Below are 23,908 nucleotides of genomic sequence, written 5' to 3' on the forward strand. Positions count from 1 at the left end.
ACTGGCTCCCCATCTCCCAGAGGATCAAATTCAAGATCCTCATCCTCACCTACAAGGCCATTCATGGCCTTGCTCCCTCCTACCTCTCCGACTTACTATCCCCCTACCTACCTGCCCGTACCCTCCGTTCCTCTGGCTCCGGTCTGCTCCACATCCCCCGCCCCAACCATCGGTGGCCGGGCCTTCAGCCTCTCAGCCCCGAGGCTCTGGAACTCCATCCCCCAGTGCCTTCGCCGCCTCCTCCCTTTCCTCCTTCAAGGCCGGTCTCAAGACCTTTCTCTTTGACTGTGCCTTCAGCTCCCCTCTCGACTCTCTACTCCTTCCTCGCTCGCTCCCTCCCTTCCCTCCCCTCACCCTGACCATTTCCCCCAATGCTCGGGTCCTGACCCAACTGTCCAGCGCCTTGGGACGTCCTCCCGACGTGAAAGGCGCTCTATAAATGGAATCTTGTTGTTGTTGATTAATAATGCCAGTTCAGGAAATGGGACATGTCTTTAAAATTCTGTTAATTTGGGGAATACAATGGCTGTGTGGAGCTGCATCAACCATTTCCTTGGTTGATGATTTCCATAACACTCTGAGCCACTATCCTGCATGGAAGCCACTATATAAGTGCAATTTTGCAAGTTCTTGTTGATAGCGCGAATTAAAATCTAATACCTAGCTGCATTAGCAAGAAGTAGTCACACTTCTTACTCCTTACTAGGGATTAATGTTTGGGGTCTACGGGAAAGTGGCGGTGGGGGGGCGGGCGCAAGAGGAAGAACCATGAAAAGGAACCTAACAAAATGGGTCTCTTAAAATACAAATTTTGAAGTATTTCTCCAGAAATTAGACTGAACAACCGATTGCTATTCACTTTGCTCCACATCTTCTTAATGGCTTACCGTGTTAACCTGCCTGATTTCTTTCTGGAATTCTTCCCACTCTTTGTCCATCTGATCTTTTGGTGGGTCTACCTTCCGTACCTAGAACACAAGGATCTGAAGTTACTGGAAATGGTCAGAAATGGATGCCCTATGCAGTTTACCAGCATTATGTTTTCAGAAAGAAAAAACTTTTCAGCTCCAGAACAAACAGGAGATCCACAGGGCAAAATATTGCAAATACTGCAGGGTCCTTACCTTTGCATCCTTCACTGGATCGTCAAAGAATCCCTCAGGCAAAGCCTCCGCTGTATTCTCTTTCCTGAAACAGCAGCACGATGCTGATCAGCTTAGAGGCTGCCAATTACAACAGAATCCACAACACACACCATCTTTGAAAGTCATTAGGAGTTATTGTTGACTTGTTGGGAAACTTACTAGGCTAAATGAGGAGCGCAAGTTATTCTCTGCTTATTGGTAATGATACCAACTGAGGTGATGTGAGAATATAATGGGAATATCCCACTTTAAGCTCACAGGGGAACATCAATACATTTTTGAACAAGCAAAACGTATAATCCAAATTGTATTCAATACCATAACATCACACTAATACATAGAAAAAAATCTTAGTACTCTTGAATATAATAATAATCTTTGCATTTGATATAGCACCTTATCAGGTCTTCTAGACATCTCAAAGCTCTTCACAGAATATACTGTAAAGTGAATTGACTGTATATTTTGTGGACGAATATCATGAAGTTGAACAAATTCAAGCCTGAGATAGATATATTCCTTATTGCAAAAGGGATTAAGGGATATGGGGATAAGGCAGGGTTATGGTATTAGCTGGAGTTAAATTAGAAGATCAGCCATGATTGAATGGCGGGGCAGCTTGAAGGGCCGAATGGCCTACTCCTGCTCCTACATGTTATGTTAAGTTGTGTACTTTTTTTAAAATAAAGGTCAAATTTCCTCTTTCAAAAAAGAGCTACTTTTTAAGCTCCTTCATGTTACACTGCATAAAACAGTGTTTCCACTGGCAGGGATAGGCAGCCTGCTCCAGGTAACTGCTCTATAATCTAGGTCCAGGAGGTGCAAAATACTTCTCAACTTGGAGAAAAGTGCGTCAACTTTTTTTCCTGGCTCCACTCCCTGGTCAGATTAGGATAGGGTATTCACTGAGTGCAGAATCCAGGTAAGAACCTACATGTCATAGCTCTGTTGCACATTACCACGGTGCACCAACACATGGTGCTCCTAGTCTCTCCGCATGACTATTTGACACAAATTAAAAGGTACAATGGTCAGGCCCTCTTTGTCAGCAACACCAATTATATATTCAGGCTCAAATAACTTATCTTGCTGTTACTGACATTCTATAAGTGGCTGTTATTCAATGAAATTCTCATGTAATCTCTCAGATTCCACTATCATTGATTTATGAGCACTGAACCAATGTGTGAGCTATGAGCATTTGAGTTTACCGACACACCCGTATTGATACTGATGCACTGGCTGCCCTACCCTTGTTGAGCGGCACAATAATTTGATCTTAGTGGCACTTCTAATGTTCTCATTTATTTGACCAACGCAAGGTTTCAGTTTTAAAATTAAAATGATCTGCTTTTTTCCTGAACCCTCCTGAATATCGTTGCACTATGCATTTCTCCATTTTTTCCCTCTATGAAATTGACCGAAGGCACACAATTGGTTTTTAAGCTTGGTCTCGGTTAACGGACCCAAACTGCTATGATATGATATACATCAAGTTTCGAAAACTGTAATAGTACAAAGAATGACGACAATTGCCTTTAAAGTGTGCTGGAATTTCTAAACTATTCAGTAATTAGATAATAGTTACCACAATCAGATTTTTCACCTTTCCACTGGTTTGCTTGATTCTTCTAGCCCCCGAATGGATCCCGAATGAGAAACAGGAACCGGCGCAGCACAACTATCAAAGAAATCTGAGAGAGCAAGGTAAAAATATTATTCTGTCTACAGAAAATGACAAATTGCTCCTGGATGAAATTATGAACTTTTGAAAGCAAATGACAGTTACGCCATCCACAACAGCAATCTCCCTGCCCATCCTCAGATCCAACACTTCCTAAACATTGTACTCCCAACAACTGTCACACAATGCCAGCCCTTGACCTGACTCCAATCATGAGACTAATCCTGCCTTCGGATTCACCTCATGAAAGCTGATAAAGAGCGACTGTTGCTCCTTTCAGACAAATCATGCCACTTATTGGAAAAAACAATTTAGATTTATAGTGAGGGAGTTATAAAGATTCTGTATTATATACAAACATTAGAAAATTGTCTGTGTTTCATAATTCGACCATATCAATGAGTATTATGCAAAACTGTCAGTACAAATGGTTTCATTGTTATAATCCTTGCATTTGATATAGCGCTTTATCACATCTTCTAGACGTCTCAAAGCGCTTCACAGAATATACTGTAAAGTGAAATAAATGACTGTATATTTTGTGGGCGAAACGTGGTAGCCAATTGCACACAGCAGTGTCGCACAAACAGTCGTGGATTGAAGTGACCAATTTATTATTATATATTTTTTTGAAGGAATTATTACACCCAGAAAAGTGATCCGCCAATCGACTAATTACCGATTCCTACTTACTGCTAGGTGAACAGTGGAGTGTGGAGTAAGGAAACTTGCCCAACATTTCACCTTGCCGGGAACCAAACCCAGGTTTCTCACATGCAAGACGAGTGCTCTAACCACTGAGCTACAGGATGTCACTTAATTGGTTATTTCAGATTCAGTCACAAGGCTTAGGCTGATTCAGTCATCAATTACCACACCTCACACCACACCTGCATACCTGACATTCTTTACACAGAGAAAGCTAAATTGGCATGGGGGTGTGTTCAGGAAATACACTCTCATCAATCATTTAAAACAGATTTACCCGGAGGAGACCTAGCTTGTGCAAAGAGAGCTCAACAGTCTTAACAAAACAAATCCGAGCTAGTGAGTTACATCATAGCACATAACTCATTAGCATGGATTGTTCTGATTAAAAAAAAACACTTCTCGGTATGAATTATATTACCTTTTTTTAAAAAAAATGCAGGTCTTTGAAAATGCTTGAATAATTTCTCAAAGGCCAACTAGTCAGTGAAATGATCTAAAAAATACACTGGCAGCTGCAAATTACTGCTGGAATTACCCATACTGTTCAACCAAAGGGTATTCGATAGACTAGTTTCCTGTTGGGCTAAGACTTCATGATGGAATGTGTGGGTCTACATGGAAAAAAACAAATTCTGTTTCACAAAAGTAGATAATCCAGGCAGGTGTTCTTGCAACATTAGTTGTGATAATAGGAAATTAGCTCACGCTTACATTTTGGGGAAGGAAAAAGGCAATATCCAATAAGAACCCAAACCAAAAGTAAGTAAGCTAAAAGTACCCAACAAATTAGTAAAACTGAATTCCTCAACTAGTAACAGTCTTGAAAGAGGCTGAGTTGTCCATACGTCACTGACCTGCAGGAAGGGAGCAGTCACTTTGTGGCTGTACTGGTGCCGGTAGGTCAGGAGTTTTCTGAAATGTAGCAGCAACGGGTGCCTCATCCAAATTATCTTTTTTGTCATCTTTCTCTGCGCTGTCATCTTCTTCATCCTCAGAACCTCCCGCTAGCACGCTGGGGTCAGAATGTTTTGAAGAGGTTGTTTTTTGAAACCCTTGGCTCGGTGGATCAATGAAATCAGCTGGCAACCTGTGAAAATTGGGGACCAAAATGATTAATGAATCATCGGTCAAGGACCTTGCTATGCAAACAACGAGCGGTTATATAATGGAACTTTTTTGGAACCCTGGCAACTACCTCATGTTGTACAATATTACAGGTTTCAAAAGTGATTATGACAAAAGAATTGCCCTACAGATTTTTCTTTTGATATTATAATCCTTGCATTTGACGCATGATGTCTTTGAAATGTCTCAAAGAGCTTTAGAATTTACTGTAAAGTGAATTGATTGTAGATTTTGTGGGTGAACAGTAAGGATTAGTAAGTATGATCCAATGTACCCAATGACATTTATTTGAAAAAATACAATACAAAATGACATTTGTATAGCGCCTTTCACGTCAGGAGGATGTCCCAAAAAGCACTTGCACATTGCAAAATCCAAAGTAAATCAAACAAATTCCTGAAAAGAATTAAGTCAGTGATTTTGTCTTGCTCTTTTCTCTCATGTTCTTGAAATCCCCAGCCCATTGTACATGCAGTTATTTATATTCTTAATTCTGATTTATAAGCGCTCCAGGACGCTACCCTGCATGAAGGGCGCTATATAAATAAGTTATTGTTGTTCTTTGTTCTCGGTTTACTTTTTTTTTAAATGTTATATGCTTCTATAAGGTATCCTCTGAAATGTCTCCTTTCAAGACTGAATAATAATCATCATCTTCGGCTTGTCTAATCATTGTTCATAGCTCATTCCTCTAACACTCGGGATCAGCCAACAACTTTGCTCTCGCTGTAGGGCTAGGCAACCCCCTGTAGGGCTAGGCAACCCCCCCGTTGCAGTAACCAGAATTGTATGCTGCCTGACTAGAGCACTATGACATTTGGGGCTCTGAACTCAACTGATTTAGCAATATAGTCCAGCATTCTGTTTGTCCTGTCTTTTGCACTGTTTTGACATGAAATAAATTTTTGAATTCTGAATTACTGAATGATATGTCAACTAACACCCCGGATCTCTTTCACCTTCCCCCATGCAAGTTCTACACTTAACTACACTTAAATTCACTTAGAGCTGGCCATTAAAAAGGGTGTCTGTACACTGACTGGGCTAAAAAAAAAGTGGCCACTAATTGCATCGTCAGGTGGCTGCTGAACAGAGGTGATTTATTATAGAAATTCGGTCGGGACTGTTCCAGGATGGTTGTTGAATAGAAGTGGTTACTTTAATTATACTCGGTTATGTCACCTGCATTCAGTACAAGAATCTAAGATTGCCCATCTTTGTGGACCAAATAACTCACCCAGAAACATTGGATGTTGTAGGTACACACAGTGCTGTAAAACACAAATAAACATCAGCTATGGAATGTCAGCTGCATTTGGAAAATATTCACCATTATTCTTGTAAAAACATTTCTTTTGGTTACACATAATTTTGGTTACTATAATAAACTCCTGATAATAGTAGACATTGGCTTAAGTAGCCATGCTGCCAATATCCCAGCAGTTTCCCATGCAAAATGTTAACGAGGGATTCCCTCTGCTTAAAACGTAACTAATCACATTCTAGAAATTTTAATGTAAAATTGATGAGATACCGAGTCCTTTAAGATAGCATTTTGCATCACAGAGGCTTCCTGCCCTAGCCTGTGACTGATGTGGGCACTGAGCAGAAGATGGGTCTTCATGCTCAGATGCATTGCAGAGGCCTGATCTATTGGGAGGGCTGCACCATGTCCTTCAGCCCTCTAAGGCTATATACAAATGTAATTTTGTATTGTATCATAGGATAGGGAGTGGGAGACTACGGCACAACCATCCGATAGATAGAAGTCTCTGTGACATGATAGGGGGAGGGCCCTCCAATAGATCAGTGTTGCATCTGAGCATGGGCACCCAAACTCTACTGAGCGCCCGCACAAGTCACAGCTGGCCAGTACCCAGCTGGCCATTCCGGATAACTAGTCGCTGAGTCCTTTTCCCTTAGAGTAACAAATTAGCAGGGGTTTTCTGTATTAGTATGCATTTCCTACAGTTCACATAACTGAGGGATTCCCGATTATAATTGTGTAAGCAATACCTAACATGTAATTTAGGATTATCCATCAATCCAGTTTAATGCAGCTACGGCCCAGAGCATGTATCCTAGATAAGGCCTTTTACTAGATGAGGTTAAATAAATTTATTTGCTAAAAGTTTTTCTTCAACAATACATAGGAGTACTTTTATTTGAATATAATTCAAAGCTATTCCTTCCCCTATAATCTTTAATTCAGGATTACCCTTTGCTTTCTTTACTGCTTGAGTTTCTTCCTCTGTGCCTTTCCTCTTTGTAGGAGGAACTGAAGGTGTGTGAACAAGTGAAGGACCTGGTGTCTGAATTCCTGATTTCTGCTTTGCAACATTCTGCAAGAAACCACATGCTGAACTTACAACTGAAAACAGACTTTTCACAGTGATGAATAAGATAAAGCAACAAAGGAAACGATCTGAACCATTAACATGAAAACGTGATCACATTTAATCTTCCCCATATGCTGCATTAATTAATTTAATTGGTATCAGTATGATCAATATCTAGAGTAACTCCAATATACTTCAAATCTTGTTGCAATCTTTGTTGCATCACTTACAACAATTGAAGATCAGATGAAGGGCTGTGTTCAATCAACCAAAACCTATTGCACAATATCCACATGCATCACCTCTAAAAGCATTGCAAAAGGTTAAGACCAATATTTGAATGTGAAGTTAGCTCTGTCAGAACATGTTTTTGCACATAATGGTTCTAACTGAATCAAAGAAGCTTTGCTCTAGAAATACATCACATTGGAGTAAAGCTCTTCCAAGTCTGAGTCATACACTTCTGGTTTCCCTGTTAAGAAACTGCTGTTTATTTGATCCTAATCAAAAAACAAAACAAAAATGAATCACACAAATAGGTGGTCACTCTGCCCATTTTCTCATGATGGTGTTCCTCCCACAAGAAGCCATCCATCCTAATCTCAATTCATACATTTTTTTCTATACCCTTAAACATGCATTTGTCAAATTCTTTTTTAAATGTTCCAACTCACTCAAGTCACTCAAACAAATCATTCCATACTCTGATAGTTCACTGGGATAAATCATTCTTCTAAACCTCTCCTTTCACTCTCTTAGTCACAATCTTGAATTCAATCCCCAGCTGAAGAGTTTTTTTCCCATTATTTCATTATCTTACACACCTTTATCATATCATAATAAAATATCATTGGCTCAACTGCATCTGATCATTGACATTTAAACAGGTGCCAACACCAATCCCTGAGGCATACTATCTATTTATCTGCCAATCAAAAAAAATCCTTCAATTCCAAATATTTTCCACTTGCCATTCAGCCATTCCTCTATCCACTTTGTTATCTGTCCATCTTCCCTATGTGCCTTAATTTGGGCCACAAGTCTTTTATACAGTATTATGGTAACAAAATTAAAAAAAAACAAAATATTGGAGATTCAAGTTCAACCTTTACACTTGGCACTGTAATTTTACAACCCTTTCATAATTGTACTTACCTCTTTATGCTGTTTCCCAAGAATGTGTGTCTGCCACAACAATTCATTTTTTATTGGAGTAGCGCAAAGTCCGCAACTGAGATGACCCAAACTGTTATATGTTCATGAACTGAGTTAAGGAAGAATAAATCATTGATCATCTTGAACAAAATTCAGTTACAACACAAATAAGGGTTTGTGATTCATCCATTTCTTTCAAACACTATAGCTTCACTTGTTACTAACCAAACATGAATGCCAATGAAGCAGTAGAATAAGGTGGGAAGATTGCAAAACGGTCAGTGCCCAAGTAATGAATTTTATCCAGTGATACATGTGATAATTAGAAAAAAGGATCTTTTAAATTACTGATAAGAGTATTTTTGGGTAGCTGAGCATGATACGTGGAAAATCTTCACATGCTTAAGAGTATCCAAACTAGACACAAATTTATGCCATCTACACATTAACGTTTTGTGTGTCTGGAAAGGAATGCACACTTACTCCCACCAGAGAGTGGAGGGCACCCTACTTACCCAATTCCAGAGAATATTTTTAGCTGCCGGTTAGCAAGCCCCAAGACTAGGTGACCTCAGCGTGTGCTTTGGGGATACTGCTGGAATTTACCAGTTAAAATCACATAGCTTATTGTTGAGAGCAATATCTGGCAAGCTTCCCACTGCTTGTCCAGCTAGGCCCACCCTTCCCACTTGGGACTTTATCTTGCAATGTTAACAAGAGCTGTGTGGAAAGAAACCCTGCCCCCAGTGACTGGTCAGCCTCTCAAAGTCCGGGCTATGAATCAGGTTGCCTAATCTGCTCCCTGGAGGGACCCGGCTGGCTCAAGAACTAACCGTACAGCCAAAGCTCACTGACGCAATTCTGACCTTCTGTTGCCAAGCACATCCCCTTAGAGCCATTCAGCTCCAAAGAAATGTTGCTGACCACTTCTCCCTCCCAGGATAGGCACTAGCTGGTCAGAGAATGTCAGACCACATTTTTATTTAAATAACTGAAATTGCAGGGTCCCTCTCAGCCGATTAGTAAATCATAGCTGACTGAGCACCATTTATATATGAATGTAAAACATCACGGCAGGCAGTCCTCAACTTAAAATGCACACCCAGTACTAAGACTGGTTGACCCGCTAAGCATGGCTTGGGCGGCCGAGAATAGCCATTGGCCAAGTCAGTGAGAAACTCCTTCCCAGGAAGAACTGACGCACCACGAGGCGAGTGGACGATACGGCTCAGGAAGTCTCAGGGATGCCCGAGGAGGGGAATGAACGGGTATCGGGTGTCCAGCGGCCGGAGAGAGAGAGAGAGAGAGTGGACATTGGGAAGGGGTGGGGGTGGGGGGAAAAAATAGGTCCTTACATAAAACATTACAGCACAGAAACAGCCCAGACAGACAATAGTGGTGTGAGCCTCCACTCCCCGGGTACAAGGCGGGATGATGATGATGATGATAATGATGGGCCCGGAGCAGATGAAGGCAGGAGTGAGGGTGCGGGGGGGGGGAGAGGCTAAACCAGGCCCGGGGGCTGGGGGCTGGGGTGTGAGTGAGTGAGTGAGGGCAGTGACAGGCCCGGGCCTCCCGCTCTGCTCGGGGCCTCTCGCTCGCTCTCGGGCTGAAGGATATCTGGCCAGCGGGGACTGGATCCTCTTGTGTGTCGGGGCCTCGCGTTTCTTGTCTCTCATCAGCCGGCGCAGCTCCTGCTGCTTCACCGGCCTCCGGCCCGCGGCCGCCCGCGCCGCCATCTTGTGCCCACCCGCACCTCCGGTGACGCGCCGTGTGACGTACTGTGATTGATAGCGGCCCCGCCCCCACGGTCTGTGTCTGTCTGTGTGTCTGTGTGTGTGTGTGTCTCCCTCCAGCTCTGTGTGTGTGTGTGTCTCCCTCCAGCTCTGTGTGTGTGTGTGTGTGTCTCCCTCCAGCTCTGTGTGTGTGTGTGTCTCCCTCCAGCTCTGTGTGTGTGTGTGTGTCTCCCTCCAGCTCTGTGTGTGTGTGTGTGTGTCTCCCTCCAGCTCTGTGTGTGTGTGTGTCTCCCTCCAGCTCTGTGTGTGTGTGTGTGTGTCTCCCTCCAGCTCTGTGTGTGTGTGTGTCTCCCTCCAGCTCTGTGTGTGTGTGTGTCTCCCTCCAGCTCTGTGTGTGTGTGTCTCCCTCCAGCTCTGTGTGTGTGTGTGTCTCCCTCCAGCTCTGTGTGTGTGTGTGTGTGTCTCCCTCCAGCTCTGTGTGTGTGTGTCTCCCTCCAGCTGTCTGTCTGTGTGTGTGTGTGTGTGTGTGTCTGTCTGTGTGTGTGTGTCTGTCTGTGTGTTTCTATAATAATGATAATCCTTGCGTTTGATATAGAGCTTTTCACACCTTCAAGACGTCTCAAAGCGCTTCACGGAATATACTGTAAAGTGAATTGATTGTGTATTTGTGGGTGAAATGCGGCAGCCGATTGCTCACCGCGGTGTCCCCCAAACAGTCCTGGATTGAAGTGACCAAATTATTGTTGTTTTTTATTTGTTTATTTATTTTTATTATTTATGTTTATGCTCGTTAAAAGCGTAAACATGGGTCTGTCTCCCCCTCTTTCTGTCTCTGACTATGGGTCTTTGTCTGTCTCTTGTCAGTTTGTTTCTCTCGCTCAGTTGTATGTGTCTCTCCAGTGGCCCAGGGGGCCCTGGTGCAAGAGTAGGTTAGGGTGCCCCAGGTGTATTGTTATGCCACTGACTTCCATGATGTGGCTGGGACCTTCAAAGATACCCCAGGACCCTCAGACAGCTCCGGCTGAGATCTTTCTGAGATCATGAGACAAGCTGAGGTCCACCTCAGGTCCACGACTCCCGCTTCTGAAACCTGAGTGTCGCTTTTACCTCTTCCAGCCAACACAACCGAAGACAGGGTCAATTAGTTGTAGACACCACACATCCCCCTGGATCATACTCCTTACCAGAATTTTTTCATCAAAATGAATCCTTATATTTTGTTTCATTAAATTTTATCTGCCATTGATATGCCCAATGCCCTATTCTATTTAAGTGGTCCTGGTGATGAGAATGTGGACTTTACTAATAATAATAATCCTTGCATTTGATATAGTGTCTTATCATGTCTTTGAGGCATCTCAAAGCGCTTCACAGAATATACTGTATTTTTTGTGGGCAAAATCTGGCAGTCAAACTCCCACACAATCGTGGACTGAGTGACCAAATTATTCTTTTTTAAATTTTTTGGGGAGGGATTATTAATAGCCTTGGAAAAGCGATGTACCAATAGATTAACAACAATAACAACTTGCTTTTATGTAGTGCCCTCACCTAGGAAAACGTCCTAGAGCGCTTGATAGTGGCAGAGCATGACTCCGAGCTGGTGGGAGGGGGAGGTAACCGTGGGCATCGTCGAAAAGGAAGGTCTTCAGGCACGAGCTGAAAATGGGGAAGGAAGGGCAAGGTGGAAGGATAGAGGAAGAGTGTTCCGGAGTTTCAGGGCATAGTGCTTGAAAGAGTGGCCACCAATGGTGGAACAGAGGGCGTGGGGAACATGCAGAAGGCTGGAGCCAGTCGGGCGGAGGCAACAGGTTTTGGGTTGGGGGGTAATCAGGTCAGAGAGGTAGGGAGGTTCCAGGGATGAAGGGATTTGAAAACGAGTGTGAGGATCTTGAAATCGATCCATTCGGTGATGGGGAGCCAGTGGAGCTTGGCTAGAACTGGTGTGATGGGGGTATGGAGAGTAGTACAGGTGAGTGTGGACAGTGGAGTTTTGGATTGGTTGGATCCTGTGGATGATGGAGTTGGGGAGTCCGGCAAAGAGGGCATTTGAGAAGTCCAGTCGGGAGGTGACAAACGCATGGACCAGAGTTTCAGCTGCATCTGGGGTAAGGTACGGTCGGAGGCGGGCAATGTGGCAGAGGTGGAGCAAGGTGGTCCTGGTCAGGGACCGGAATTGGGGAAGGAAGGACAGCTGTGGGTTGAACCTGACACCTTGGTTGCACACTGGTTCGGTGGGTCTGAAGGATAGATGGGAAGTTGAGGAGGTCAGAGCCGCAGGATAGAAGACGTTGATGGGAGCCAATGAGTATGGCTTCCGTCTTGTCAACATTGAGTTGTAGGAAGTTTTCACTCATCCAGGCCCTGATGTCCACCAGACAAGCTGAGAGAACATTGGCGGAACTGAAGTCGTAGCTAGAGGAGAAGTAGATTTGTGTGTCATCTGTATAAACGTGGAAGTTTACCCCATGGTCTGCGGATGACTTTGCCAAAAGGGAGCATATAGATGAGGAAGAGGCAGGGGCCAAGGATGGAGCCCTGGTGTACACCAAACATGACCGGGTGGGGGCGGGAGGAGAACCGTTTGAGGAGATAAAGTGAAGGCGGTTTGTTAGGTAGAACTCGAACCAGGATAGTGTGGTCCCACTGAGGTGGATGAGGGAGGAGGAGGATGGTGTGGTCAACTGTTGAATGCAGCAGAGAGGTCCAGGAGTTCGAGGAGGCAGAGGGAGCCCTGGTCTCAGAGAGCGAGGATGTTGTTTCTGACCTTAATGAACACCCTCTCTGTGCTATCAGCAGTGCGAAAACCAGACTAGAGGGGCTCAAGAAGGGATTGGAAGGAGAGGGTGAGAGCAAAGCTGGTTAGCAACAATGTGTCGCCAACCAGCGACAATGTGTCGCTAATGAGCTTTGGTAAAGGAAGGCCAGGTTGGAAATGGGTTGGTAATTTGTGAAGCTGGAGAGGTCAAGGGTAGTTTTTTTGAGGAGGGGAGTGATGACAGCGGTTTTAAGGGGGAGAGGAACAGAACCTAAGGAGAACGACTGGTTGACTATGTCGGCCAGCATGGGGGAGAGGAGGGGCGTGTTGTGTGACCAGCAGCTGGGTGGGGAGGGGATCGAGGCAGTAGGTGGTGGGCTTCATCTGGAGATGGGGGTTGAGAGGGAGGTGGGAGTAATTGGGACAAAGCAGTGTAGGGGAGGGGGGAGTGGTAGTAGCCATGGTGGAAGGAGGGGGTGGTGTACAACAACAACAACAGCAAAATTTTATTTATAGAGCGCCTTTCACGTCAGGAGAACGTCCCAAGGCGCTGGACCGTTGGGTCGGGACCTGAGCAGGGGGAAAATGGTCAGGGTGAGGGGAGGGAAGGGAGAGAGCGAAGAGAGGGTAGAGAGTCGAGAGGGGAGCTGAAGGCACGGTCGAAGAGAAAGGTCTTGAGACCGGCCTTGAAGGAGGAAAGGGAGGAGGCGGCGAAGGCACTGGGGTATGGAGTTCCAGAGCCTCGGGGCTGAGAGGCTGAAGGCCCGGCCACCGATGGTAGGGCGGTTAGGACAGGGGATGTGGAGCAGACCGGAGCCAGAGGAACGGAGGATGCGGGCAGGTAAGTAGGGGGATAGTAGGTCGGAGAGGTAGGAGGCAGCAAGGCAGTGAATGGCCTTGTAGATGAGGATGAGGATCTTGAATTCGATCCTCTGGGGGATGGGGAGCCAGTGGAGGCGAGCGAGGGTGGAAGTGATGTGGTGGTGAAGCCTGGTGCGGGACAGTATACGAGCTGCAGAGTTCTGACTATAATAATAATAATTGCATTTGATATTGCGCTTTTCACGTCTTCTAGATGTCTCAAAGCACTTCACAGAATAGACTGTAAATAATAATAATCCTTACATTTGATATAGCGCTTTTCACGTCGGGAGGACGTCCCAAAGCGCTTCACAGAACACACTGAAAAGTGAATTGACTGTATATTTGTGGGCAAAATGCAAAAGCCGATATCGCACAGCAGTGTCCCACAGTCGTGGATTGAAATGACCAATTTATTCCTGTTTTTTTTCTTGGGGGATTATTATCAGGCATGTAGAGTAAGGAAACTTGCTCAAGGTTTCGTCCTGCCGGGAATCAAACCCAGGTCTCTGGAATCAATTTAAAGAGAGTAATTGTTTTTGAGAGTTTTGGATTACAGAATGCTTGTAATGTTATTATAATAGATATAATTTATTTACCCAATATAGTTACTACCGTGTGAAGGGTGTACAAAAGGTATACAAAAGGGTATACAAAATAAAGTTGAATTTGAGGCTATTGTTGCATGTGCCAGACACCTGACTGACAAACAAATTCTAGAATTTCAAATCCTTTTAACACATGATTGCAGCAAATATCTGTTTCAATTTCATTTTCCTCACGCAGTGTTAAAGAATGTGGACCAACTTGTTATATCTGTCCTTGCAAGATTTGCAAGGCTGCTATTCTAAAGTTTCCTCATTATTGTTCATGTGAATCTTCTCCCTATCCACTGACTCAGTATCTCCTTTTTCAAAATTGCCATCATCACTCCCTTCCCCCAACCCCTCACTATGTTCTCCAGCTACCAACATATTTTTAACCTACCTTTCCTTTCCAAGGTGCTTGTAACTAGGTAAGCAGAGTGCACCTATGGTCACCTCCCACTTCCTTTTCCCTTCCTCGATGTCCAACCTTGCCACTGTGCAGTACTCGAAGACACTAACCTGCATGAAAGGCTCTATATAAAAGTTGTTGTTGTATGAGTTGTTTCTCATCTGACTCCTTCCTTTCTCGCAGCTCCCTATATGATCCCCTCCAATCTGGTTTCCACCCTCTCTGCAGCACTGAGTGCCTTGGTCAAAGTCACCAACGATGTTCTCTCTGAACACGATCAAGGCTCCCTTAACCTTTTCATAAAATCTCAACTATCTTGTTTTGTGAATGTGTTTGTTGTTGTTATAAGTTAATTTTCCCAGAATGTGTGTCCACAGTGATCCATGCGTTTGTATAGGTGAGGACACAGCCAGCAGAATTTTGTATAATTTTGGACCTTGTTAACAATGGAACTAGGGAGACCAGGGAGGAGTGCCTGGTATGGGGATGTGGGGGAAAGTTAAACAGGTCAGAACATGAATGTAAGGTTTAAAGGACAGTTGAGTCAAATAAGACGCTGAGGTTCCACACTGGCTCTGTGAGGTGGAGTGTGCATCTAGAGTAGTGTGATGCTGTCAGTGCCTAAGGTGAGAAGGTGCTAACAGGAGCCAAGTAGGAGTGCCTCCATTTTGTCAACATTCAACTGGAGAAAATTAGCTCTCATCCAGGATTTGATGTCTGACAAGCAATAGATCAGAATAGGTCCTGGAATTGAAGGTGGAGGCAGAGAGATAGTGTCATGGAGAGATTGAGAGTGTCATCCTCATAAATGTGGAAGTTAACCCCAAGTCTGTGAATAACATTGCTGAGCGAGAGCATATAAATATTAAAGAGAGGACCAAGGATAGAGCTCCGAGGAACACTGCACATGATGGCGCAGGAGGTGAAGCCATTGGCAGATACAAAGTGGATACATTGGGATAGATAAGAACGAAACCAGGAAAGGACTATGAAGCTGGAGCTGGGAAGAAAGGTGGTGGAGAAGAATAGAATGGTCGAAGGTGGCTGAGAGATTAAGAAGGATGAGGGGGCAGAGAGAACAACAGATGGCCAGAATGTTATTGGTGACTTTAACCAGGGCAGTCTCTGTACTGTGGGGAGAGCGGAAACCGGATTGGAGGGGTTCATGCAGGGAGTGCAGGAAAGGAAAGAGCTAGGAAGCAACGACTCATTCTAGGACCTTTGAGAAGAAAAGCGGGTTAGAGGTGGGATGCTAGTTATGGAATAGGAAACAAAAACAGAGAGAGATGGAAAAACTCAGCAGGTCAGGCAGCATGTATGGAGAAAGGAAAGTGAATCAATGTTTCTGGTCCATGACCCTTTGTCAGAATTGGGGCACGTTGGGAGGGAGAGGCTTTTAAGGGCTAACTGAAAAGGGGGAGGCAGGGCAAGGAAGACAAAGGGGAAAATGGGGGAGAGGACAGGGGATGATGAGTTAAAGAGGTGTGAAGAGGAGAAGAGGTGTGTCTGGGACCCAGATGATGTGGTAATGGTCACAGAAGAGGAGGAGGGGGAAGGTGAGCTGTTATGGTCTGAAATTGTTGAAATTAATATTGAGGCCAGAGGGCTGTAAAGTCCCTAGCAGATAAATGAGGTGCTATTCCTCAAGCTTGTGCTGTGTCTCATTGGAAGGAGACCGTGGATGGAGAGGTCAGAGTGCGAGTGGGAAGGAGAGTTGAAGTGGCAAGATTCCCTGGTTCATTTCTCCATCACCACCAACAAGTTGATCTCCTCCCCCCGGCACCTTCCCATGCCAACGCAGGAGATGCAATACCTGCCCTTTCACCTCCTCCCATATCACTGTCCAGGGCCCCAAACACAATTTTCAAGTGAGACAGCGATTTCCGTGCACTACCACCAATGTAGTTTACTGCACTCGCTGCTCACGATGTGGTCTCCTCTACATTGGGAAGACCAAACGCAGATTGGGTGACGGATTTTCCGAACACCTCCATTCTGTCCGCAAGCACAACCCTGAGCTTCCAGTTTCTTGCCACTTCAACTCTCCCTCCCACTCGCACTCTGACCTCTTCATCCATGGTCTCCTATCCTATTCCAATGAGCCACAGCGCAAGCTCGAGGAACAGCCCCTCATTTATCTGCTCGGGACCTTACAGCCCTCTGGCCTCAATATTGATTTCAACAATTTCAGGCCATAACAGCTCTCACCTTCCCCCTCTTCTGTGACCATTACCGCATCATCTGGGTCCCAGACACACCTCTTCTCTCTCTATTTTCTATTTTGTTGCATTACCCCCCTCACCCCATTTGTTTTGCATTATTAACACCTCTATTTCCCTGTTTTGTTGCAGCCCCACTTTGTTTTGCATCATTAACACCTCTTTAACCCATCATTCCCTTTCCTTTCTCCATAGATGCTGCCTGACCTGCTGAGTGTTCCCAGCGACTTCTGTTTTTGTTTCAGGTTTCCAGCATCTGCAGTATTTTGCATTTTGTTTATGTTTCTGGACTTTTGTTTACACTGTTTTAAAGTGCAATTTTCTCTTTTCCAAACATTGAGTGGGTACTTTAATAGTACTGAATCAGCAATGCTTTGCTCATGAGAACAATGCACTTTTTGCTTCCTAATATTCATGCAATTAAAAAAAACACTCTCCTATTCCAAAGTGTTTTCACTGCTGTTAACTGTACCCATATTCCTATTCACAGGCATTTAACATGGAGGGTTAACCAATCAACTAATTTGCTTAGGGTGTTGAAGATAATTCCAACACAATACAAATTTACATTTATATGGCTCCTTTTACATTGCGAGAATGTCCCAAGGTGCTTGACAGTCCTGGCTTGGCACCTGAGCTGGGAGTGGGAGACAAATTGGATGGGAGGGGAAAGATGATTGACGGATCTATCTTGAGATGGACCTTTAAACATGCGAGGAAGGAGGCAAGTTGGAGAGACAAATTGCCAGAGAATGGGGCAGAAAGGCTGAAAGATCAACTGCCAATAGTAAGGAAGGTAAGGCTGGAGACGTGAAGCAGCCTAGTGCCTGCTGAGCAAAGGGAGCGGCAGGTCACGACAGTTTGAAGTGATCGTAGAGGTAGGTTGAAGTGGTAGAGACCATAAAGGGATTAAAACGGAAGCCAAGGATCTTGAACTCAATCTGCTGAGGGATTGGGAGCCAGTGGAGCCAGGCATGGACGGGGGTGATCGGCTCAGAGAGCTGAGTATGGTAAGGAAAATGGGATGCAGAGTTCTGAATAGTCTGCAGCTTGCGAAGGGCCTAGGTGTTTAGTCCAGTGAGTAGAGATTTAGTCTTATCTAACCTGGGCATGATAAAATGCATTGATAAGAGTGCCAGAGCCCGAGGGGAGAGGTAGGTGCAGAAGCGGGCAATGTTATAAAAGTGGAGGCAAGCTGAGAGGGACAGGACATGGATGTGAGGTTTAAAGAACTTTTGGGAGTCAAACAAGGTACCGACGTTCCGCACTGGCTCCGAGAGGTGCAGGTTGATGAGATTGAGATTGTCATTGGTGACTTTGACCAAGATAGTTTGGTATTTTAGGCAGTGCAGAAGCCAGTTTGGAGGGTTCATGTAGATAGTGCAGGAAGAGCAAAGCTAGGAAACAATGGCTCATTCCGGTAATAATAGTAATAATAATAATTCCATTCCTCCTCAAGCAACAGAGTTCACATTTGTTCTGCAATATCTTCCTGATTTCTAAATAATAGCGGCACCCAAAGCCACCTAAAAATGTGGGAATTACCATCCTTACCCACCAGCTTGGCAAGAACGCTGTATTCAACCCTGGGAGCAGACACTCAGATTTTGCTTTAGAAGATAAATAATCCTTGCATTTGCTAAAGCGCCTTTCAAGTTAGGATGATGCAATTCATAGGATATACTGTAAAGTGCTGTGACTGTGTATATTGTAGGTATCAGCAATTAATTTATGCACAGAAATGTCCCACAAATAAGCATGAAGTAATGGACCAATTTTATTTGGGGGCTTGTAGGTTTAAAGGACAATTGGGATGGAGAAGGGAGAAACTCCCTTCTGTTTTCAAATAGTGGCACGGGAATCTTTAATATCCACCTGGACAAGGAGATGGACCTTGGTTTAAGGATAAACGGGGTTAAATGGCATTGCAAGGCCCCAATCCAAGATGAAAATCTTCAATATTGTGTGTGAAAGAGCGTCAAGAATTGGGCTAGTGATGTTTTTATATTTGATAGCTGACTTCTTTGAAGGCTCCACCCGAGTTTCTGCTTTATTTCAGGTCTGGCTTCAGTGTGTGATGACTTCATTCCCACCAGATGCTGAGGTTGAATTGCAGCAGTTAACACAGGAGGTGGAATACAACCACCTTCAACCTTTCAAAAGCCATTTGTTGATAGATATTCCAGTGAATACATTACAATAAAAACAAATACAGGGCAACCCTAATATAACATCCGCAGTATAACATGGCTCCACTTATAGTACAAGTGTCCTATAGGCTCACTCTAATAATAATAATAATCCTTGCATTTGATATAGCACCTTATCACGTCTTTGAGACGTCTCTAACCGGAACTGTGATGTACTCAGCTTCTGGCACTGAATAGCCAGGCTAAAACATGAATTCTAGGTTACCTTGTTGCTGTCTATGCAAAGTGATGTTAACTTGGCAGTTCAGTGCTGATTAGTGGGATATAATAATCCTTGCATTTTGATATAGCGCCTTATCATGTCTTCTAGACGTCTCAAAGCGCTTCACAGAATATACTGTAAAGTGAATTGACTATATTTTGTGGGCAAAACGCTGCAGTCAATTGTGCACAGCAACGTTCCACAAACAGTCTTAGATTGAAGTGACCAATTTATTATTTTTTGAAAGAATTATTAGCCCCGGAAAAGCGATCCGCCAATTGACTAACAACCGGATTCCTACTTACTGCTGGGTAAACAGAGGCGTGTGGAGTAAGGAACTTGCCCAACAATTTGAACCCAGGTCTCTCGCTTGCGAGGCGAGGGCTCTAACCACTAAGCTACCGGACTCCATAAACTGTGGTGGAATCCACAGCTTAGTTAAAAGACAACTTTTAACTAAACAAAATACTCAGACTAGCAGATATTCCACTAATCAGTCGAAAACACCCACCAGATGAACAATGTGACAGGCAACTGTGTGGGTGCTATAATTGAGAACTACATGTGGGGCGTGGGGGAGGGGAGAGTAATGCGCCTCCAATAATCAAGGAAACAATCAATGTGACAATATGAAATTTATTAGTAAGTGGCTTCAAAAAGTACTTCTGAACGACCTGAGCAGAACTTATCTCTTTGTCAAGTTGCCTCACATGAGGACCTGCGACAAACAACAACAAATTACATTTGATTAGCGCCTTTCACATCAGGAGGATGTCCCAAGGTGCTGGGATTTGCATCCGAGCTGGTGATTGGGATCAAGAGGGATGGGGGGAGGGTAGGGGTAGGAGGGTGATTGAAGGCAGGGTCAAAGAGGAGGGTCTTGAGACAGGTCTTAAAGGAGGCAAGGGAGGGGCGAGGTGGAGTAAATAAGTAAGGAGATTGAGTAAGGCTCATACTTGGCTTTGGACATAGACCTCTAGAACATCAAGATGGCTCATACCTGCAAGTTATCCTGTGTAGGTTGTTTCACCAGAATGAAAGTAGCTGTTGAATAGCTGATGATGAAATTCTGAGGCTTTGGATGACAGCTATTGGGTGAAATGTAAGCAACTGCTACTGAATCTCCACTTCTTCTGAATCTTCTGGTCAGAGCATTCTGCATCTTTGCAAGAAACACGCAACAAGTGTCAACTAAACAATGTTGTAATACTGCAGATTTCTCATGGATTCTAGTGGGAGCACACAGAAGCTGGAAGTGCTGTACTATCAAAGAGCAATTTAGATTTCCCATATACGAATGAACAATCTGTTAACCCTTTTTTGCAATATCACAAGATCATAAAAGAGGTTTGGATGAAGAAGATCCCTTGGCCCATTTGATCTCATTCATCCAGAATACCCAACATGTACTCACCATATTCACTACAGAATCATTTTTTCCCCCAGATGAGTCCAGTCTCAACCATCCTTTTTGATAACCTGCTCCCGTCCTTAATTGCTCTCTGGGTAAATAAATACTTCCTGGTGTCTGTCTTCAATATTGCCTTCTTCCCACCTAAACCTGTATCATATTTTGCTGCCTTGTGCATCCAAAAGCATTATTCCAGGTGTACATTTTCAATTCCATTTAAAATATTATATACAACAACAAAATTACATTTGTATGGCGCCTTTCACGTCGGGAGGACGTCGCAAGGCACTGGACAGTCAATATTTTGGACCCAACCTGGGGATCAAAGAGGGTGGAGGGCAGGGGGGAGAAGGAGGGAGAACCTAAATCCTCTCCTCCTGGGCTGGGCAGTCCAGGTCATACCTATGAGGGAATTGAAATACCTCGTTTTAAATGCTCTGAGACACTACCTTGCATGGAGGACACTATATAAGTGCAAGTTGTTGTTGTTGTGATCAAAGGCACGGTCGAAGAGGTAGGTCTTGAGATGGGTCTTGAGTGAGGCAAGGGAGAGAGTGAGGCAGAGGGACTGCGGGATGGAGTTCCAGAGGGTGGGGGCAGAGTGACTGAAGGCTCACCTCCCAATGGTGCGGCGGGCGAGGTAGGGACGTGAAGCAGGCTGGAGCTTCAATACCTCAATAAGTTCCCCTCTGAGATGTCTCCTTTCAAGCCTGTTGTCCTTATTTGTCTAATTATTGTTCACAACTCATAGAGTCTCAGCTGGCATTCCAATGCAGTGCTGGGATGTCCTTCATTGTTGGAGGTGCTATCTCAGTTTAACATATCAACCTTTGGCCAATGATCCCCAAATAAAATTGGTCATTCACTTCATGGTTCTTTATGGGATATGGTTGTGCACAAATTGCCTACTGTGTTCATCTACAAAACACACAATCACTGCACTTTACAGGATGTCCTGTGAAGTGCTTTTGGGATGTCTTTCTGACTTGAAAGGCATAGTACCAAATGTACGGATTATTATTATTAGGCAGAGAGCAATAAATTATTAGTATTATTATAGCTAATTCCTCTTACATCCTCATTTCTCTCATTTGTATCTCACTGCCTCTTGGACTGGACGGCCCCCTTATGTCGCAACAACTAGACTTATACACAATTCTAGGTGTGGTACAGTACAGCTCATGTAGCTTATGTTATCCGGGAATCTAAACAAAACTGATTTGGCGATATAGCAAGCTTATAGAGGTCAAAAGTATAGAAAAAGAGGTAGGTCTCTAAACCAGTTTGAGAAATGTTGATTTTAAACTGTTAATTTATGTTACAGGAAGTTACAGAAAGTGATACTGGAAGGTTCTGCAGAACAATGGTTTGGTCCCACCTAAAGTACCTTTTGGAATTGTGGTCACCACATTACAGTAAGGGTACAGCAAAGGACAACTGAATTGATAGATGAATTGGCCATTACAAAGAGAGGCTATGGAAGCTGGGAATATTCACATATAATAGATTGCTCATGAAGATCCCATTGAAGTATTCAAGATCCTGATGGGTATTTTGACTTCTTTAGACAGAGAGCAGTAAATACTGTACTGTATATGGAATAGAGTGGGGGAAGGGGGGTGGAGGGTTGGAAGGCACATTGTGTCAACAATTTCAAAAAGAAATTAGAGAGCTATTGGGTGAAGAAATTGATTGAGGGACACAATGGGCCGAATGGCCTTCTTCTGTGCTGTGCATGTCTATGGAGAGGATGAGAAATAAGATTGTTTGTTTATTTTACTTTGGGACAGACCAGATGGACTGCAGTGATCTTTTTCTCTTCTTTACATTTCTATATTATTAATAATAATAATTCTTGTATTTGACACAGCACTTTTCATGACAGGAAGATGTTTTGAAGTGCTTTATGGGATTTATTGTAAAGTGATGGGACTATTTATGTGGGTGAATTTGCACACAATAATGTCCCACAACCAGCCATGAAGGGATTGACCAGTTTTATTTGGGGTATTGTGGACACCAGGAGAAACTCTCTTCTCTTTTTGAATAGTGCCATGGGTTTCGTTAACATACTTTTGAATAAGCTATCGGGCTTTGGTTTAATGTGCCATCTGAAGGACATCCTGCATCTTCTACTTCAGCACTTACAGTGTAAGTTTAATAGTCTGCATACTCTGTAGCCTTTGCCCCTCATTATAGTAGATATCTTTTTTCTTCTGAACACAAGATATCTGTAATATCTTGTAATACTTATTCCAGTCTCTCCTCTATTAGAAAAAATCAAGTTCAAAGTGAGACAGATCAGAAGGTGAAGGAAAAAAAGAGGAATTGGTTTTATTAGATAAAATTGGTCATTACGTTTTAATTTTTTTTAAAAAAAATGACCAATTACAAGGTTGTCATAGTTGACATCATCTATAAACTCTCCAGCAAGGAAAGTTGCATGAGAATCATGTGATGTGAACATTGTTACTTTCTACCCATACAATTTGGTGTATACAGTATATTTAGGTATATGTAGCGAGAACAGGTGAGTGTTTTTTATTTTTTTAAAAAATTGTGTACTCTATAAACTCTAGTAACATTGACGTTAGTGGTATGTTTCATATGTTGCAATTTATGAGAAAAGACTGCGTGAGGACATAAATACTGTACTCATAATCCTTCAATTTGATAAAGCACCTTATCAAATTGTTAAGAAGTCTCAAAGCGCTTCACGGGATTTTACTGTGAAGTGTAGTGTTGGTGAATTTGTAGGCAGACATGGCAGCCAATTTGTGCACGAGCCCCACCAAAAAACATGATGGTTGGCCAGATCATCAGGAGAAACGCCCTTCTCTTTCGAATCATGGCAAGGGGGGATCTATAATGTCCGCCAAACAGCCGGATGGGATCTCAGTTTAACATCTCATTCAAAGGGCAATGCAGTAAGATCTAGCACTTCACTGCAGTGTCAGCCCCAGACCAGACTCACAACAGCCTGTGGCTCAACATCCCTCCCAACATTGGGGCTTGAACCCACAACCTTTGGATGCAGAGAAGGGACTGAGCCCGACTGCCACATGGCTGACAGGAGTGTGTGTGGGCACTTTGGGGGGTTGTGCAATCCGGTGCAGGTGCAGGTGAGAGGAGGTGGTTTGGTTTCAGGTGTTGTGTCACTCTTGTCCCTCCCTCAGTCCTCTGCCCTCAGTGCAGTGCAGTGAGTGGTTACTGGCGGCTCACACTCCGGCTGCGACCTGCCGCCCGCGACAAGCGCACAACTGTTTATCCGCACACACACACACCCGCACACACACACACACCGAGCTCGGGGGGGACACGGAGATCGCGGGCACTTGAACAGTCCCTCCCAGAGG

General features: G+C 43.9%; 1 protein-coding gene across 2 annotated transcripts in view; it reads right to left on the reverse strand.

The window, feature by feature from the left end:
• Positions 1 to 9,932, reverse strand: part of znf830 (zinc finger protein 830) — a 28,017-nt gene extending 18,085 nt beyond the window's left edge. The window contains 8 exon segments of one of the 2 annotated variants that reach the window (NM_001292562.1): positions 888 to 968; positions 1,125 to 1,188; positions 2,752 to 2,839; positions 4,395 to 4,627; positions 5,903 to 5,936; positions 6,884 to 7,007; positions 8,160 to 8,259; positions 9,780 to 9,932. In NM_001292562.1, the coding sequence (NP_001279491.1) occupies positions 888 to 968; positions 1,125 to 1,188; positions 2,752 to 2,839; positions 4,395 to 4,627; positions 5,903 to 5,936; positions 6,884 to 7,007; positions 8,160 to 8,259; positions 9,780 to 9,898 (843 nt within the window). In that variant the 5' untranslated portion in view covers positions 9,899 to 9,932. 2 annotated transcript variants of the gene reach the window in all.
• Positions 9,933 to 23,908: the final 13,976 nt, after the last annotated feature.

This window comes from Callorhinchus milii, unplaced genomic scaffold, assembly GCF_018977255.1.
Source record: "Callorhinchus milii isolate IMCB2004 unplaced genomic scaffold, IMCB_Cmil_1.0 Scaffold2, whole genome shotgun sequence".
Classification (NCBI taxonomy): domain Eukaryota; kingdom Metazoa; phylum Chordata; class Chondrichthyes; order Chimaeriformes; family Callorhinchidae; genus Callorhinchus; species Callorhinchus milii.